The sequence below is a fragment of the Ovis canadensis genome, chromosome 10 (assembly GCF_042477335.2).
Source record: "Ovis canadensis isolate MfBH-ARS-UI-01 breed Bighorn chromosome 10, ARS-UI_OviCan_v2, whole genome shotgun sequence".
NCBI lineage: Eukaryota > Metazoa > Chordata > Mammalia > Artiodactyla > Bovidae > Ovis > Ovis canadensis.
This window is the reverse complement of record NC_091254.1, coordinates 92414417-92434419: the sequence shown is the minus strand read 5'-3', so window position 1 is coordinate 92434419 and position 20003 is coordinate 92414417. Positions and strand designations below refer to the sequence as shown.

The 20003-nt window shown below is 45.5% G+C and overlaps 2 protein-coding genes across 25 annotated transcripts in view; one reads left to right on the top strand and one right to left on the bottom strand.

The window, feature by feature from the left end:
* The window catches only part of BIVM (basic, immunoglobulin-like variable motif containing), a 32543-nt gene extending 26955 nt beyond the window's left edge, over positions 1 to 5588 (bottom strand). For 11 of the 24 annotated variants that reach the window (XR_011259610.1, XR_011259611.1, XR_011259612.1 and 8 more), the window contains exon 1: positions 5122 to 5569. Coding sequence is in view for 3 of the 24 variants with exons in the window: in XM_069602417.1 (XP_069458518.1) it covers positions 1483 to 1494 (12 nt within the window). In the remaining 21 variants the exon portion in view is untranslated. Of the gene's footprint in view, positions 1 to 1482; positions 1654 to 5121 lie in introns of all 24 variants that reach the window. The other 13 variants (XR_011259604.1, XR_011259605.1, XR_011259606.1 and 10 more) reach the window with 5 other exon arrangements.
* POGLUT2 (protein O-glucosyltransferase 2) lies at positions 4636 to 18887 on the top strand. The gene is made up of 10 exons (XM_069602427.1): positions 4636 to 6169; positions 7934 to 8139; positions 10187 to 10392; positions 10563 to 10640; positions 10998 to 11170; positions 11292 to 11529; positions 13915 to 14124; positions 14814 to 14903; positions 16314 to 16421; positions 18671 to 18887. The coding sequence occupies exons 1-10, from the start codon at positions 5988 to 5990 to the stop codon at positions 18686 to 18688; spliced, it is 1509 nt and encodes a 502-aa protein (XP_069458528.1). The 5' UTR covers positions 4636 to 5987; the 3' UTR covers positions 18689 to 18887.
* The last annotated feature ends 1116 nt before the right edge of the window (positions 18888 to 20003 follow it).

Genomic DNA, 20003 nt, shown 5'->3' with positions numbered 1-20003 from the left:
GTTATGACCGACCTAGATAGCATATTAAAAAGCAGAGACATTACTTTGCCAACAAAGGTCCATCTAGTCAAGGCTATGGTTTTTCAAGGGGTCATGTATGGATGTGAGAGTTGGACTATAAAAAAAGCTGAGCACTGAAGAATTGATGCTTTTGAACTGTGGTGTTGGAGAAGACTCTTGAGAGTCCCTTGGACTGCAAGGAGATCCAGCAAGTCCATCCTAAAGGAGATCAGTCCTGGGTGTTCATTGGAAGGACTGATGCTGAAGCTGAAATTACAATACTTTAGCCACTTCATGCGAAGAGTTAACTCATTGGAAAAGACCCTGATGCTGGGAGGGATTGGGGGCAGGAGGAGAAGGGGACGAGAGAGGATGAGATGGCTGGATGGCATCACTGACTCGATGGACATGAGTTTGGGTAAACCCCAGGAGTTGGTGGTGGACAGGGAGGCCTGCTGTGCTGGGATTCATGGGGTCACAAAGCGTCGGACACGACTGAGTGACTGAACTGAACTGATAGGCTTTCCAGGTGGGTGCTAGCGGTAAAGAATCCACCTGCCAATGCAGGAGACACAAGAAACTTGGGTTTGATCCCTGGGTCAGGAAGACCTCCTGGTATAGGAATCGGCATCCCCCTCCAATATTCTTGCCTGGTAAATAAATTCCACAGGCAGAGGATCCTGGGGTGCTACAGTCCATGGGGTCACAAAGAGTTGGACAAGACTGAGCACATATGTTTATGTATGGGTGATTCACTTTGCTGTACATTAGAAACTAACACAGCATTGTAAAGCAACCATACTCTAATATAAATTTATTTAAAAACAAGAAACATAGAGAAAGGAAAATCGCTGCATTTGTGTATAAAATGTAGAGCTGAGCTTCCTGGAACCTATAGACCAGAAAGAATGTAACACATGATTAATAAAAGTGTAACAATCTGGTTTGTTTTGTTTGGAGTTTGTTTGCTTTTAAATAATGGTCACTGACAAGAATTATCTTTTTAGTTGCACTTTCACCAAAAAAAAAAAAACCCAACAACAACAACAAAGATCATCAACAAAAGGACATGTTTTTCTAATGATTGTCAACCAAGCCAAGAGTAAAACTTGGGAGTGGTATGAACACTTTCTCACCTGAATCACTATTGATGGAAATTTCTCTTTGAGGGACCTCCCTGGTGGCCTAGTGTAAGACTCCACACTACCAAGGCAGGAGGCCCAGGTTTCAGGTTCAATCCCTGGCCAGGGAACTAGATCCCACATGCCACAACTAAGACTCAGAAGAGCCAAATAAATATATTTTTTTAAAAAAAGAAAGAAATTTCTCTGTGAAAAGTTGTCATATTTATAAATTTTATCACCTAAGTAAACTAAATTAGAGAAAAATGTTGCAAACTACCAAAAGATTTCACACCAAAGAGGAAGATTATCCAAACCCCATGACCACAACCCTGCTGCTGTTGATTTCCTCGTTATTTACCTGTGCTTGCATGCTTAGTCACTCAGTCATGTCTGACTCTTTGGGACCCCACGAACTTCAGCCCACCTGGCTTCTCTGTCTGACCGGTGTCTCTTCTCCTCATGACAGCGACAGCTCCATAAAGCCCAGGGTGCTGGTGTTATTGCATCCTCGGAGTTTCTTAGACATGAACTAAACACAAATTATTACTCATTATAGACTCATGATGGAGGTCAATTAATATATTAGATTGTAATCACAGCCTCAGGAAATGCCTAGGTACAGAGGGGCAGGCTGTCCCTCCACTGAATGGCCTTCACCTCTCATGATATCATCACATCTTCTTTTGCCCTTATTCTTATAAACCATTTATTTCTGCTCCTAGGTCCCTGCCCAATCCCATGCACTGACATTTCTAACCTGACCTGTGCACAGATAATGGAAAGTAAATCGTGTACACATATGTGATCATGTAACTCCCCTGCCTAAAACCCTCTGCTATGAAAACAAAGAGCCAAACTGGCTCTCTCTCTCTCTTTACCTCCACCTCACTCTCGTCTGCCTGTGGACCATGTTTCCCTTCTCTGAATGCTATCTCCTCCCTTTTCTCCTTTATTTACTTAATTCCCCTTATCCTCCGTGTGCTAGGTGCTAAGTTGCTTCAGTGGTATCCACCGCTTTGTGACCCCATGGACTGTAGCCCTGCAGGCTCCTCCATCCATGGGTTCTTCAGGCAATACTGGAGTGGGTTGCCCTTTCCTACTCCAGGGGATCTTCCCAAGCCAGGGACAGAACCTGAGTCTCTTACGTCCTCTGCATTAGCAGGTGGGTGCTTCACCACTAGAGCCACCTGGGAAGGCCACATCTGGATGTCAGTCAAATGTCACTTTCTGCCAGATGCTTCCTTCCTTCAATGAGACCAGGTGACTGTGTACAAGCTCAGTGCCTCCCCTTCACAGGTCTTTTGTTGTTTAGTTGCTAAATTGCCACCCCTTGGACTGTAGCCCATGAGGTTCCTCTGTCCATGGTATTTTCCAGGCCAGAATACTGGAGTGGGTGGCCATTTCCTTCTCTAGGGGATCTTCCCCACCCAGGGATGGAACAAGAGTCTCCTGCGCTGGCAGGCAGATTTGTACCCTGAGACTTCACAGGTCTTACCAGGGTGCAATTCTAGATCGTGTGTTTGTTTATATGATGAATGTCTGTCTCCTGCAAATCTGGTTTTCCTGACTACTCTATCCCCAGGGTGATTTGTAAAAGTCTCATTAATAGATATATATTTAAGCCCCTGCAGCATCCTAGACATTATCATAAGCCCGGGATTCAGTTCAGTTCAGTCGCTCAGTCGTGTCCGACTCTTTGCGACCCCATGAATCGCAGCACGCCAGGCCTCCCTGTCCATCACCAACTCCCGGAGTGCACTCAGATTCACATCTATCAAGTCAGTGATGCCATCCAGCCATCTCATCCTCTATCGTCCCCTTCTCCTCCTGCCCCCAATCCCTCCCAGCATCAGAGTCTTTTCCAATGAGTCAACTCTTTGCATGAGGTGGCCAAAGTACTGGAGCTTCAGCTTTAGCATCATTCCTTCCAAAGAAATCCCAGGGCTGATCTCCTTGCAGTCCAAGGGACTCTCAAGAGTCTTCTCCAACACCACAGTTCAAAAGCATCAATTCTTCGGCGCTCAGCCTTCTTCACAGTCCAACTCTCACATCCATACATGACTACTGGAAAAACCATAGCCTTGACTAGACGGACCTTAGTCGGCAAAGTAATGTCTCTGCTTTTGAATCTGCTATCTAGGTTGGTCATAACTTTTCTTCCAAGGAGTAAGCGTCTTTTAATTTCATGGCTGCAGTCACCATCTGCAGTGATTTTGGAGCCCAAAAAAATAAAGCCGGAGATTAGGAGCCCAGATTCCAGGAGGGCTTACCAGGAGTGGCCTTGGCAACCAGGACCTGGAGTTCTAGGCAAAGGGACTCCTCCTCCCAGGCTCTCATCGGTGAGAACTGAGGTTCCCTCATCCAGTAAAGGAGGCCATGCTCTATGATGATTTACTAGTAAGACTGATTGCAGGGCCTAAGCTTCAGGACTTAATGATTTATTCATAAAATCCTATGAGAAGCAACAAAAGTACTCTTTAGCTCCGTGTAGAAAAAACCTCATCAAATGGCCAGCTTCAAATGCACCGCTGGAGGAAAGATTTTTGTCACTGGAAGGAACTGCTAGGTAAAATAAACATTTGGAAATACACTATTCATGGCCTCAGTTACGCTCTTTTCTGGTTGTATTTTAAATCCTTGTTTTTAAGCACCAGGTTTGCTTAGAGAACGAAGTATCTTTAAAAGTCTTCCAGTAAAGGCTTCCACGTAGGACCACTATTGTGGTCTATATATTCTGCCCAAGGTCGCTGAGACCAAGGGCAGCGAAGGACTTAACAAGATGGAATGAAATAGACGCCGGGGGGCCAGACGCGCTAAGCCCAGGGGGTCAGATCTCCGTCTCCCCCTCCGCCCCCTGCCAGCCCCCTCCGCGCGCCCTTCAGGCCCCTTCCTCGCTCGGATCTGAGCCCCTGCACAGGCACGGGCGCCGGCCTCCGAAGGATGCCGGGCGGCGGGGGGTGGGGCCGGGTAGGGGGGTTCTCCGCGCGCTCCAGCCAGCGGCGAGCCCCGGCTCCTGGGCAGGCAATCGGAGGCCCCACCGCCCTTCTCTGCGAAGCTGGCGGCGCCGGCGGGCTCGGAGGCCCCCGGGATGAAGACGACAGTGGCTCAGGCCTGCCGCTTGCAGCCGGCGCCAGCGGAGACAGAGGCGGCGCCCGCCCGCAGGAAATAGAGCGGGGCAACCCCAGCCCGCGCCGCCGGACATCCCCGCGCATCCCCAGGCGCCGCGCGCCCCCGGGCCCGGCAGCGGGGCCTCCGCGCCCTCCTCCCGCCCTTCACCCGCGCGCCGTCGGCCTCCAGCCCGCGCGGGGGCCCGGGTCGCGAAGCGGGTGGGGCGCAAGGCAGTCCCGTCCCCGGGCTAAGAGAAAGCCCCGGATTGGCGTTTCTGAATGCACAAGTTGATATGATTACTAATGTTAACTGTCCCCCGAAGAAAACAGTACAGAAAACCCTCGCCTTGACCCCTGCCCGGGCCCCGGCTTTGGCTGGCGGGGCCACCGGCTCATCAGAGTTTGTGGGGCAGCCGACAAGGCCGAGAGAAGGGCGGAAGAGGGAGAGGAGGAAGCTCCCGGTACGAGGTCGGAGCTGGCCCGGACCCCTCCGGCGACCGCGCGGGCCGTGCACGGTGGGGGCCCCGCCACCGCGCTCTCCCGGCCCGGGCCCAGCCAAGCGTGGCGCGGAGGTTCGCGCCGCGCCGGCCGGGGGGCCATCGGTGTCCCCGCCGCCCCTCCAAACCGGGCTTTGTTCCCGAGAAGACGTGTCCTTTCTCTCTCGGACGCTTACCCTCCACCCTGCGGCCCAAGTCTTCGCCCACTCCTTCCCGGGAGGACCGGTCCCCATGCAGGGGCGTCCACTCGGATGACCACCGGGCCCCGCGGAGAGCAACTGCGAGGCAGCAGGCCCGGCCCAGGGGCGCTCAGTTGCCCCCCGCCTCGGGCCCAGCGAGCAAGGCGCAAGGTCGTCGGCGGCCACCTCGACCCCCGCCCACCGCCGGAGGTACCTCTGGCCTGTCCGGTGGAGTCGGGCCGCGGCGGGCGCGGCGGAGCCCAGCCCCGGTCCGGGATCACAGCTTCCAGCGCGCCGCCCGCGATGCGCCTCGGGTTAGCCTGGGGCCGGCGTCTCGCGTCCCATCGGAGCGCGTGGGGCCAGCGCCCAGACGGCCGTGCCGGGCGACCGATTCCGATGTCATGGGCAACACCTTCCTTTCATCTTGTTTTACACCTGTCCTCTGCACGTGCGGAGGATATGGTGGCAGCTTTTGTTTTTGTTTTTTAATCTTAGCTGCTCCTCCAAGAGGCGCGTGCCTCTTTATTGGGCATCTACTGTTTATCTGTCCCCTGAAAGCGGCTACTGCAAAGTAAATAAACGAGGGAGAGAAGGTTAAAAAAAAAAAAAACTGGCAGGATTTCCGCTAGCCCAGCCGCGAACTACACGTCCCAGGAAGCTCCGGAGCCAGGACGCGTGTCCACTCGGCCATCCACTCGGAGGAGGCCTTACTGAGCCCCGGCCGACGCGCGGGCCAATCCCCTCGCCCTGCACCTTGGGCTGGAACCTGAGACGGGCTCGCCCCCAATGATGCTACAGTTACAGAAGCAACGCGGGTTTGTCATTGTCCCAAGAAAGAGGAGCGGCGTGCTTCTTGTCCGTTTCAGCAGAACTGCTGGCATCCTTCAGCTGGACAAGCCTGCACCCCGGTTGTGACCTTCTAGGGGAGACCCCCGCGGGCGAACAGCACAGCCAGAGACCCCCTCCGGGAATCTCGCCTGCTGTTGCGATCGGCCGACGCGCCCCCGCCCGAGCCGCGGCTGGCTGCGTCCACCTCTTCCACTTCATTTATCCGTGGATCATCTTGAGTCCAGCTTGTAAATGTTTAGCATTTTGCTACTTTACTGGTTCTTTCTGGGGACCGTTCCAGCGCTGGCCGAGAGCGGCGGAGAGAGGCGACTGAGCCCCGAGAAGAGCGAAGTATGGGGTCCCGGACTCAAGGCAGCCGTGGTCCTTCCCGCGCGCTATTTCTACATTCAGGCGGTGGACACATCTGGCGAGAAGTAAGTCCGCAGTGGCTCCATGACGATTTGGGAAGGCAGTTCAAGCTTTCTGCTTCTCTCCTCGCGTTCTGTCCTCCCAGAACTCGTTTCTCCACAGCAGTTTAAAATTCAGGACACTTGGGGGCTATTCACATCTCCTTGGAAGTTTATCCCCCTCCTACTCAATTTTTCTCTGTAGCTTTAGAAATCGTTTCCAATTAGCTCTTCTGGCCCTTTTGAAGGGGAGTCCTACATGAGTGCTGAGCAAACAAACCCCTGTACTTTGCTTAAGCTATTCTAAATTTTTTTCTATTTAAATTAATTTATTATTTATTTTATGGAAGTATAGTAGATTTACAATGTGTTCATTTCTGCTGTATAACAAAGTGGTTCAGTCAGATCTATACATTCTTTTTTTTTTTTTTTACTTTATTTTACTTTACAATACTGTATTGGTTTTGCCATACATTGACATGAATCCACCACGGGTGTACATGCGTTCCCAAACATGAACCCCCCTCCCACCTCCCTCCCCATAATATCTCTCTGGGTCATCCCCGTGCACCAGCCCCTATACATTCTTTTTTATTAATTTTTATTGGAGTATAGCTGCTTTACGATGTTGTGTGTTTCTGCTAGTACAGCAAAATGAATCAGCTATACATATACGTATATCCCCTCTATTTTGGATTTCCTTCCCATTTGGGTCACCACAGAGCACTACATAGATGGGGGTTGACATAGATACAGTCAATCCCAATAGCAGTAGGTATAAAAGAGATAACTAATGAAAACCTAGCACACGGAACTCTTTTCTAATTTTTGCATAAACTGTTATAAGGAATTTGAACTCAGCTGTTAGAAACTAGTTGGCTTCACCTTTTTCCGGTGCTACTGTGTTTTCAGGTAGACCTCTGCACATAAGTGTGTTTTGAAACTCAAAATGAAAAATACAACAGGATTCATAACTTTATGGTTGAGGCAGAAAGTATCAAAATATGAATCTCCTATGTGTTTGTTACAACTTTATTTCATCCTACTGCATTCAACTATTCCACTTGTACTTGAAACTTATTTGTAGAATTCACATACCTCTGACATGATTGTCTTTTTATATTGAAGCTGTCTGTGTATATTTTGTTGGCAAAAAAATCTTGGGAATAAGAAGTTTTCCAAAGAAAAGGAAGCTTATAAATTTTGTCACTTGGTTATATAAATAGTATGGTTGGGAAACTAAGTACCATCTTAATCTTAACACCAAGAGCATGCCCTTTTGTATAAAAAACCTTTTATACAACATCACTTGGATAATATGCTAACTACTAGCTTTTTCCATGGCTGAGTATGACTTATAATAGTGATTTTTTTTTTAAAGAATCATTGAGAGCGATGTTTCAGAAAACCATTAGAGGCATCATTTGATCACAGATTTCCAGATGTGATGGACACGAAATAAATAGTAGGTTAATAGGACTATTTTTATATATGAAATGCATAAGGATGTTCTATGTTTACAGAGATTAGTAGTCTTAAAATACCTCCTTGTAATTTTCTAATGAAACTGTTTTAACTTATCTTGACCATTGTCATCCTCTTCTTCTTTTTTTTTTTTTTAATCTCCGATCCATCCTATTCATTTTGGTACTGAAAGCATAAGGAAAAGGAAACAAGCACATATTAGGGGGAGGATATAGAGAACAGTCAGGTTCACAGACTGGAGACCATAGTCTTTGTACGTTTGTTTCTTAAAATAAGCTTTATGTTTCACTGTTCTTCCCATCACAGATTCACATCTTCTCCGGGTGAAAAAGTGTTCCAGATTAAAGTCTCAGCCCCAGATGAGCAATTTACTAGAGTTGGGGTCCAGGTTTTAGACCGAAAAGATGGGTCCTACATAGTAAGATACAGAATGTACGCCAGCTACAAAAACCTGAAGATAGAAGTCAAATTCCAAGGTCAACATGTGGCCAAATCTCCATATATTTTAAAAGGTAATGTGGAATATAATTTCAAAACAACAGTGTTTGAATACAATATTACCTGTCATTCAGTCAGTAAAAGCAGGTTAGCCTGATATTTTTCACTGGAAGAAAAAAAATTTTGTTATTGTGTTTCAGTTGCTAAATCAGGTCAGACTCTTAGTGACCCTATGGACTGAAGTTGAAAGCTAAGTTGAGAATCCTGGTAGAAAAAAGAAATGCAGGATTTGAATGGAAATTATAATTCACTAAAGAGGAAAGAACTTAATATGTTCTTTAATATGAACTTAATAGTATTAAGTTCTAGTAATAGAGAATTTGCTTCCGGAAGATGCAACATTAGCAAGAACAGTCAAGCTATCTATCTATCTATCTATCTATCTATCTATCTATGGTCCTAGATGGCACTTTCTTAGTTAGAGACATATCACTTAAGTAGCTGATGAGTGTCACTGAAATTTGGTCAATCACTTCAGGAAGAAAGGGCTTGATAGAAACAGTGAAAGTTGACTGTAGCTTTTTTGGTTTTGTTTCAGTGCTATTTTTCCAGAGAAATTCTCCAATGTTTTCTTATATGGAATAAGCGTACAGCTTTCTTCCCTAAAGCCATATCATTCCATCTCAGCAGACATATATCCTAAGATATTAGAGAAGCAAGGAGAATACAGACACACAAATCTTTCTTGACCCACTGCTCCAAGAAAGGCAAACGTTTTTCTAGAAAGTGTCTAGGTTCCTTCCCCTCACTCCACTAAAACCACATGGTACCATATAAGCTGTGAAACCTTAAAAAGATGTCCCATTGTCTCCTCCTGCCTGGGTCAAGTGACAATCTGAGAATTATAGAAATAAATGACAGTGAAATCTCAATTCAGATTCTATGTTATGTATTATTTCTACATGTAATTAATTCATTATAGTATTAGTGAAATGGGTGTTTTGAGGATTACTTTGCTTCTTTATATTATCCTTAAAAACCTACTAACCATAGTAGGGGTGCTTTATTTACTTGTATTGTTTATTTTGGCCTCACCTCAAGGCTTTTTTTTTTTTTTTTTTGGACTTCCCTGGCGGCTCAGACGGTAAAGCGTCTACCTACAACGCAGGAGACCCGGGTTCGATCCCTGCATCGGGAAGATCTCCTGGAGAAGGAAATAGCAATCCACTCCAGCACTCTTGCCTGGAAAATTCCATGGACGGAGGAGCCTGGTAGGCTACAGTCCATGGGGTCTCAAAGAGTCGGACACGACTGAGCAACTTCAATGTCAATGTCAAGGCTTGCAGTATCTTAGTTTCCCCACCAGGGATCGAACCCAGGCTCCAGCATCAGAAGCACAGAATCCTAACCACTGGACCATCAGGAAATTCCCACTTGTATTGATCCTTAGGATGATTTACCCATTGAGAAAAGTATCTTAGACATTTTAAGAACTGGTTTGTATAACAGGCCAGTGATAACAAAATTAATTTCTTATCACTTTTGTCTTTCATTAAAACAGGGATATGCCTCTGATATCCTTTTACCAATGCTTGGTTATTCTTAAGTACACAAAACATAAAGAGTAATGCTTTGCGGTGCAACAGAAACTAATACAATATTGTAAAGCAACTATACTCCAATAAAATTTAATTAAAAAAAAAAGAATAATGGACTATGGGGACTTACCTGGCCATCCAGTGGTTAAGACTCACATGGGGTCCATCCCTGGTTGGGCAACTAAGACCCTACATGCCATGTATAAAAAAAAAAAAAGAGAGAGTAATGGAGGGACTGTGGAAGCCACTTAAAGCAAAATGTAGTACCATTAGCTTTCTTTTGAAGTCATGCCAAGTGGACTTTACTGTGAAAAGATCTTAAGACCCAACTGTAAAGAGCCGTCAGAACAGATGTACTCACGATACCTCAGTGTAATAGAAAGGTTTCTCTTTTTAAAATAGGTTTTCCATCAAATTGCCCACCCCATCTAACTAGGCAGGATCTGAAGTCATGCTACAAATATCTGTTACACGTTTCACACGCTGAGATTGTGCCTGTACCCTTTGCTCCGTGTGTCATCAGGACCGGTGTACCACGAGAGCTGTGACTGTCCCTTGGAAGACAGTGCAGCCTGGCTGCGGGAGATGAACTGCCCAGAAACCTTTGCTCAGATTCACAGAGATCTGGTGCATTTCCCTACCGTTGACCCGGAAAAGATTGCAACGGAAATCCCAAAAAGATTTGGACAAAGACAGAGCTTGTGTCATTATACCTTGAAGGATAACAAGGTGCAGTTGCTTGTTTGTCTTGGTTATTTATTTTTGTTTTGGCCATGTGGCTACAACTAGCTACCTAGTTTCATTTAAAAATATCCTGCCGATCATTGTGATAAGCTTGCTCTCAGTGAAGCCAAAGCGTACTTTTAGACTAACAGAATAAACATGGAATTGTCTTCCAGGTTTATATCAAGACTCACGGTGAACATGTAGGTTTTAGAATTTTCATGGATGCCATACTACTTTCTTTGACTAGAAAAGTAAGTATTTCTTTTCTCTTGTGTATAATGGACAATTTAAATCCAGGTTTTATATCATAGTCTTCCCAGCTGGCACAGTGGTAAAGAATCTGCCCACAGTGCAGGAGACCTGGGTTCAATCCCTGGGTTGGGAAGATACCCCAGAGAAGGAAGTGGCAACCCACTCCAATATTCTTGCCATGAAGAATTCTGTGGACAGAGGAGCCTGGCGGACTATAGTCCATGGGGTCGCTAAAGAGTCAGACGTCACTGAGCTGCTAAACAATGACAACTGCATTGGGGTTTGGACAGTGATAGTGAAATGGCTGATACGAAAAATGATACCATCATTTTAACACTTTGGCTTCTTTGTCCTAGGTGAAGATGCCTGATGTGGAGTTTTTTGTTAATTTGGGAGACTGGCCTTTGGAAAAAAAGAAATCCAGTCCCCACATCCATCCAATCTTTTCTTGGTGTGGCTCCACAGACTCCAAGGATATTGTGATGCCCACCTATGACTTGACAGACTCTGTCTTAGAAACCATGGGCCGGTGAGAGATGGGTCGCAGACAACCCAGAGTCTTGGTTTTCTTTCCTTGATGAGTTTTTTCCCAACACCCCTTGCGAGGCGATGGTTTGGGGGAAACACCTGTTGCACTGTCTGTCTTCCAGAGTCAGTCTGGATATGATGTCCGTGCAGGCCAACACGGGTCCTCCCTGGGAAAGCAAAAACTCTACCGCTGTGTGGAGAGGGCGAGACAGCCGGAAAGAGAGACTGGAGCTGGTTAAGCTGAGCAGGAAGCACCCGGAGCTCATAGACGCTGCTTTCACCAACTTCTTCTTCTTTAAACACGACGAAAACCTGTATGGTCCCATCGTGAAGCACATTTCATTTTTCGATTTCTTCAAGGTATGACATCATCCAGAGGCAATGCTTTGCGATTTTCCAAATACCTGCATTTGCGTGCTAGGTCACTTCAGTCGTGTCGGACTCTTCGTGACCCTATGGACTGTAACCCACCAGGCTCCTCTGTCCATGAGGATTCTCCAGGCAAGAGTACTGGAGTGGGTTGCCATTTCCTTCTCCAGGGGATCTTCCCGACCCAGGGATCAAACCCATGTCTCTTATGTCTCCTGCATTGGCAGGCAGGTTTTTTACCACTAGTGCCACCTGGAAAGTCCCACCTGCATTTGAGGGGTGGGAAATCAAGGTAAATTACAGGAGATGAGTGAGTGAGTGATAGTCGTTGCTCAGTGGTGTCCGACTCTTTGCAACCCTATGGACTGGAGCCCACCAGGCTCCTCTGTTTATAGAATTCTCCAGGCAGGAATACCAGAGTGGGTTGCCATTCCCTTCTCCAACAGAAGATGAGAGGTGAGCACAAAATTTTAGGAACATCCAGGCATGGGGCACCAGGGACTAACCAACCCCTAGCAGGCAACCTGGATTGTACTCAGTACCTAGAAAAGTGAAAGTGTTAGTCGCTCAGTCCTGTCCAACTCTCTGTGATCTCATGGACCGTAGCCTGCAGGCTCCTCTGTCCTTGGGATTTTCCAGGCAAGCATATGGGAATGGGTTGCCATTCCCTTCTCCAGGAGATCTTCCTGACCCAGGGATCAAATGTGGGTCTCCCACAATGCAGGCGGATTCTTCACTGTCTAAGCCACCAGGGAAGCCCTGAGTCAGTATCTAGACCTGACATGAAATATGCACCAAGGGAGTTTGGGATCTGGGTAATTTTTCCTCCCAACTGACCTTCAAGAGAAGCATAATTTCACTCCAAACCCTTTTTTTATTAAAAAATACATGTAAGTGATTTTATAAATATTTCTCCCCTGAGCCATAGAATCACAACAGACTAAAGAGGGAATATAGAGCAGGTGTCTCTTCCCTTCTGTAGGGAAATGACTTGGAATCCATCCAGCTGTTCTGCTCAAAAACTCTGGGGATTCTACACTCTCCGTGTCTAGAATGTGGGCTGTTCCTATTTTCCCAGGGTTGATCCTTTTTCTGACAAGTCACCTTTCTCAAGCAGTGAGGTATACCACCCTGATCTCTAGACCCCGAGGGGTTTTGAAGCCTAGTCTGCCATCTCCTGCAGGTGGGAAGGTCAGTGATTGACGAGCTCTGTACAGAGGAGCCTGGTGGGCTACAGTCCACAGGGTCGCAAGAATCAGATGTGGCTGAAGCGACTTACTGCATGGAGCGCAAGAAGACTTAAAGATGGCCATTAGCTGAATAATCAGGTTTTCTTCCATATGCATGTCACAGAAATTTTGGAAAGAAATGGTTATAACCAAAGAGAGCTGATGGCAGCCATTCCTCCTCTGAGAGTGTCCTGTCAGACCTTTGCTTTCTTTCTGTTGTACCTGTTATGATTTGTACAGCTTAAAACTATTGACTGGGACATCCCTGGTGGTCCAGTGGTTAAGAGTCTGCCTTGCAAGGTAGGGGATGCAGTTTCGATCCCTGATCTGGGATCCCATATGCTGGGGAGCAACTAAGCCCGTGTGCCCCAACTAGACAGCCTGCATGAAAATCACATGTGCCTCAACTAAGACCCAGTTAAATAAACAGATAAATATTTATTGACCTCTGCCATGCTAGAAATAGTTTGATTCATAGATGTTCTTGCCCCAGAGCTTGTTAATTTCTTTAAGACCTGGGTGTGGCCACCTGATGTTTCAAAGGTGTGGTTAACACAGTTTAGAATGTGCCCTCAGTAGGTACTATCATGCCATCGATAAAGCAGTCACATGCATGCGAAGTCACTTCAGTTGTGTCTGACTCTGTGACCCTGTGGGCTGTAGCCCACCAGGCTCCTCTGTCTATGCGGATTCTCCAGGCAAGAATACTGGAGCTGGTTACCACTTCCTCCTCCAGGAGATCTCCCCAACCCAGGGATCGAATCCATGTCTCTTACGTCTCCTGCATCAGCAGCTGGATTCTTCACCGTGACTGCCACCTGGGAAGTAGTCATAATAAATCTAATTTCCTTCGCTGGCAGGCTTTGGACAACAGTTGTATCATTTTATTGGCTGCTCCAGCGTTAGACTTGGCACCCTTTCTTGAAATTTGGGGGAACATCGAAATAGGCCCTAGATCTAGGTCTGTGTGTTATGTATACATATAAATAATTAATAGCACTTCCCAAGTGGCAGGGGCCAAGGACAAAATCTAGCCAGTTTGTATCTGAGGATGGTGAGGTTTGATGTGTGGGAAGAGGAAGAGAATAAAGAAGAGTGGGAAAAAGGGAGTTCAGTGGAGGTTCTTCTGCTGTCCTGCTGTTTGCAGCATAAATATCAGATCAACGTCGATGGCACCGTGGCAGCCTACCGCCTGCCGTATCTGCTGGTTGGTGACAGTGTGGTGCTGAAGCAGGACTCCATCTACTATGAACACTTCTATAACGAACTGCAGCCCTGGAAACACTACATTCCAATTAAAAGCAACCTGAGCGATCTCCTAGAGAAACTTCAGTGGGCAAAAGATCACGATGAAGAGGTAACGTCAGTCTCTTTGTTCCCCCAGGTATCACGGGGTCATTTCCGTGTCTTGTGCCTGGAAAGCATTCAACATGCTTACGTGTAGACCCTTTCCTGTAAGTGGGAAGCCACCTCCCCATGCATAGCACAGATCTCTTCAGGCTAAAGCCAGGCATAGTGGCTTGGATTAACTGCCCACTCTGCACATGACACGAAAACCTAAACCTTGGCCTCGATTTTGCTGTCTCACTCAGTTAGATCTGAGCTCCAAGCACTGCCTCACCTCCACTAGCAACATGAAGATAAAGATGGTCAGCCTGGCAGGGGAAGAACTAACTGTGCCATGGATTAAAATGAAGGATTGCATGAGAGAAGCTTCAAACTAATTGCTAAAATTTATTCAGGCAGTGCATTAAGCTTCATCTTGCGTTGACTTTGCAAAGTCATTGTTACTTCATTTTGTCTCCCCTTTCTGTCCCAGAGAGGCCCATTCTAGAAGGCCCAATATGACTTCTTAAACTATCAAGTCTTAAAAATCTCACTTGGATTTGAACACACTTCCTCTATTAAATGTTCCCTTTACACACAAGACTTCAAAGATACTGTAGCCACTATTTTCCCACCAAAATGTTCTTGGAAGATCACTTAGCATATGTCTGCATGGGGACAAATATGTTTCATTAAAGGATATTATTCTTGCTCCCATAGGCAAAGAAGATAGCCAAAACAGGACAAGAATTTGCAAGAAATAATCTCATGGGTGATGACATATTCTGTTATTATTTTAAACTTTTCCAGGTCAGTATTTTCTAAGAAAATAGAAATATTTGTAATTGTTCATGTTAGTAGCAAGTAATGTTTCACTGAACAATTTCTAAAAGTATTTTCATTAAGGAGATACATATATACCTCTGTAAGTGAAAGTCAGGGGTAAATATTAAATTATAGTGAAAATGAAGGATGTCAAAGAATAGCTAATGGAGAATGCCACCACCTTAAGGGAAAGGTGTTAATGTTAGAACTGTGTGGCATGTGGTTAGAAAAGTGGTCTCTGAGCCCAGAAAGTTATTGTGCGAGGATTCTCATTTGTTTTTTGTACAAAACTGCTACTGTGTTACTGTCTCTTTCTCTATACAGTGCAAGCTATGTTGGGACCTGTTGTGCTTACCCCATATGGACCGTAACTTTTCTTGCAATTTGCCTTTATGGACTTACCCATTTAGGGATTGTAGTCAAAGCCTATCTCACAATTTGAAAGGTTCTTTTTTTAAAAAAAAAATGCAGTCTTAAGCATGTAATTCAGTAATAGTTCTAGATCTAAGTTAGATTGTTTTAATCTCAGAATGGCAGAATTCTAGATATTGAGCCCAGTGTCTCAGGCTCTGCTGCAGAACAAAAGTTGGTCATTGCTGATCCCCTCCCCCTTTGTAACCTTTCCTAAAGAGTGATATGTAAACTATAGAAAGAACTGGGGGGGGGGGGGGGGTGGATTTGCTAATCTGAATTCCTAAAGAGCCACAGGTTATTAGAGTTCATTCATTCAACTCACATGTACTAGAGCATAAGCACCTCGCCCAGAACTTAGGACAAGGAAGCCCATGATGAATGAAGACGTGACTGAGGCTGTACCAGCTGTGGTTAGTCTGTCCTCAGATTCTCAGTTAAGGGAAGATGGGAACACAGTCATTTTCACTACGTGGCAGAAGATGAAAATAAATACCATAAAAGAGTCATATAAATGAAGGGTAGAGTTAGGAGTGGACCGTTAGAAATAGGACAGTCACCTCTCAGAAGCTCTGTTGTGGGGTTTTAAGGAGGGCCTTGCATTTCGTAACTTGGCGCAGGTGAATTAAACAGACCGAGTTCTAGCAAACTCCAGTGTATCTAATTTGGTAAGTGTGCCTTACGTTGTTGTTCAGTCACTGAATTGTGTCTGACTCTTCGCAACCCCGTGAACGCAGCACGCCAGGCTTCCCTGTCCTTCACTGTCTCCCAGAGTTTGCTCAAACTCACGTCCATTGAGTCAGTGGTGCCATCCAACCATCTCATCCTCTGTCACCCCCTTTTCCTCCTGCCCTCAATCTTTCCCAGCATCAGGGTCTTTTGCAGTGAGTCAGCTTTTTGCATCAGGTGGCCAGAGTATTGGACCTTCCGCTTCAGCATCTTAAATGCTAAATAAAACATGCTTTCGTATTGTTGCCTGTACAGGAATATGCCAGTTTACAAGTGAGTGAGCCCCAGATCCGAGAGGGCATGATGAGGGTAGAGCCAGAGACCGAGGATGACCTCTTTCCTTGCACGTGCCACAGGAAGAAGGTAACCGGAACTGACCTCCTAGCCAATGCTACAGGAAGAACTAACCGTGATCCTAGTCCTCATTCTCCCCTTTACTCATTCAGTCAGGCAGCAACTACTCCAACTCCTCCCGGAGCCTCTAAGCAACTCATTCTAGCAGAGGCAGAAAAAACAGTTGCCAACAAAAGGCAAAAAAGAAAAGAAAAAAAAAAAAACAGGTGCTAAGATGCAGTGAAGCGAAGATATGTAGGAGCTCCCAGCAAAGTGGAGGGAGGCCTTTTTTATTGTGAGAATTACAGATGACATGGCATTTGAATAAATATTTGCAGTTTGCAAAGTATTTTCACATGTATCATCTAATAGCCTCATCTCCCTGTGAGATAGTTTCTACAAAGTTCATCATCCCAGTTTAGAGATGGAAAAATATATAACCATGATTATTCATGTTAATAGATTATTCATTTAAACGTGATCTCTGTTAATACCACTACGTTACTGGGCTTCCCTGGTGGCTCAGATGGTAAAGCGTCTGCCTGCAATGAGGGAGACCCGGGTTCGATCCTTGGGTTGGGAAGATCCCCTGGAGAAGGAAATGGCAACCCACTCCAGTACTCTTGGCTGGTCCAGTCCATGGGATCCTCCAGGCAAGAGTACTGGAGTGGGTTGCCATGCCCTCCTCCAGGGCACCTTCCCAATCCAGGGTTCAAACCTGCATCTCCACTGTCTCCTGCATTGCAGGTGGATTCTTTACTGCTGAGCCACCGGGCAAGTCACATACAAGCTCTGCTGCTAAGTCACTTCAGTCGTGTCCGACTCTGTGCAGCCCCGTAGAGGGCAGCCCACCAGGCTCCCCCATCCCTGGGATTCTCCAGGCAAGAACACTGGAGTGGGTTGCCATTGCCTTCTCCAATGCAGGAAAGTGAAAAGTGAAAGTGAAGTCGCTCAGTCGTGCCCGACCCTCAGTGACCCCATGGACTGCAGCCTTCCAGGCTCCTCAGTCCATGGGATTTACATACAAGCTCACTGATTGTTAAATATTTTGGAATTCTGCATGGCGGTTAACCTTTGGTAGTTTGGAATACACCTGGTTGCAGTATTTACACCATGAAACCAGCACCTGCTGAAATTAGTTTTATTTTGCTTCATTTGGTTTTGTTTTGGATTTGCCCCTAGCTAGCCTTCAGAGGAGAAGGCAATGGCACCCCACTCCAGCACTCTTGCCTGGAAAATACCATGGATGGAGGAACCTGATGGGCTGCAGTCCATGGGGTGGCTAAGACTGAGCGACTTCACTTTGACTTTTTACTTTCATGCATTGGAGAAGGAAATGGCAACCCACTCCAGTGTTCTTGCCTGGAGAATCCCAGGGACGAGGGAGCCTGGTGGGCTGCCGTCTATGGGGTCACCCAGAGTCGGACATGACTGAAGTGCTTAGCAGCAGCAGCAGCCTTCAGAAGTGGTACAGCATCAGTGATAACTCCTCTCAGTGCTGCAAGGCCACAAAATCACTGAAAACCAGTTTCAAAACAGAAATGGCCAAAATTGGAAGGTGCTCCCACATGGAGTTTGATTTGGTATCAGAATGAGTCTGTTGGCTCCAAATGGAACTGGGTGACTGCCTTACACCACTCCTCTTTTTTTAAATTTATTTTTATCTCTTAAGTGACTTCCAGGCGTGCCAAATGATTCCCCTGATTGGTAGAACTTACGACTAGAATGATAGCTTTATTGATTTTCCCACCCCTCGTGGTCTACTCTGGCCATTCACTGATACTGTTCAGAACATAAGCCTTTACCATAATACAGACCCTTAGATGTTCAAGTTCCCACCAATGAGACTTTACCCTTAGATGATTTCATATAATAAAATCCTAAAATTTTATTTGAATCCTAAAATTCAAATAATAAAGTCCTAAAGTCCTCTAGTGATGACTCGGCTTTGTTTATCCCTTCTTTCATCTTTGTGTGCGTGTGTGCTCAGTTGCTAAATCGTGTCCGACTCTTTGTGACCCTGTGGACTGTAGCCTACCAGGCTCCTCTGTCCATGAGATTTTCCAGGCAAGAATACTGGAATGGGTTGCCATTTCCTCCTCCAGGGCATCTTCCCCACCCAGGGATCAAGCCCGCATCTCCTGCATTGGCAGGCAGATCTGAGCCACCAAGGAAGCCTCTTTTGTCTTTAGGGGAAAGTAATTAATAGACTAAATGTAAGCTGTCTTACTCATGGAGAACTTCTTGATGGCTCTAAATATTTTGTTTCTTAATTGCAGACCAAAGATGAACTGTGATATGCAAAATACCTTTCCTTCAAATAGTGGTGCTCTGAAGACTCTTCTTAAGTGAAAAGAAGAATGTCTTCTAAATACTAATTCCATGCTCTATGATTGTCTGGATTATGAAGATCTGTTTTTTCTTATGCAGTATTTCCACGATGGTCATTGGAAGTACATTTTTAGAATTTTATAATAAAATCACTTTTATTTTAAAGGCCTGTGTTGTGCTCATTATTAGCTGTGTTTGGACCATGGAACAGTAAAAAAAAAAAAAAAAAGGGTGTCTGAGTCCTGAACTCAGTCTGAAGTATGTCAAAAGCCATCACCTACCTAGATACACAGTTTACATGACAAAGCAGTAAACTTCTGACTTGTTTACACTATTATTTTAGATAATCAGTCACTCACAGCCAGACTGAATACTAATTAATATACCTTCCAAGGTTTTTTGTAATCTGGCCTCTTCCTGTATCCATTACAAATGGATTTTATTTAACAAGTATTTAACAACCACTACTAAAATATGTAATTTCCAATTATTAAAAATGAAGCACATTAAAATTTTATTAAATGCTTTTCATGCATCTATTTACATGTTCATGTTTTATGGTGATTTATTCTGTTCCATTAATCCATGATGAACTACATTATTGCTATTCTCATTTTGAAACATTATAGAACATTATAAAAACTCTAGTACATCCAATTATGTATTGTTTTAATCCGTGGATGGACTAATCCTGCTAATATTTGGCTAAATCTGGCCCACCACTAATTTTCGGACAGCCTGCAAGTTAAGGATGATTTTAAAACTTTTAAATGGTTGGAAAAAATCAAGAAAAGAGTAATAATAATGACATGCAAAATTTATCCGAAATGGAAGTTTTGGTGTCCATAGTTTTGTATTAGTTTCCTATTGCTGCTGTGACAAAGTATTAATACCACAAATTTAGTGGTTTAAACAAGAGGAATTCAATCTCAGGGTTGGATTTGAGAGTCAGGAATCAGTGTTTCTGGGACAATGGCGATGTATTTGGAGGGCTGGTCTCTTCCTGAGGCTCTGAGGGCAGAATGCCTTGTCTGGCTCCCGGGGCTGCGTTTCTTATGGTTCTTGTCTTGTGGCCCCTTCATTTTCCCAGCCAGCAGCTCAGCATCTTCAAATCTGTTTGTCATCACACTGCCTTCTCTCTCTGAGTGATGCAGCACTGTTCTTTATAACAAGTCAAACAGTGGAAACCATCCAAATAGCCATCCACCAGTGAATGGATAAACGAAACGTGGATTTATCCGTAAACTTGACTACTACTCAGCAATGAAAAGAAACGAGTTA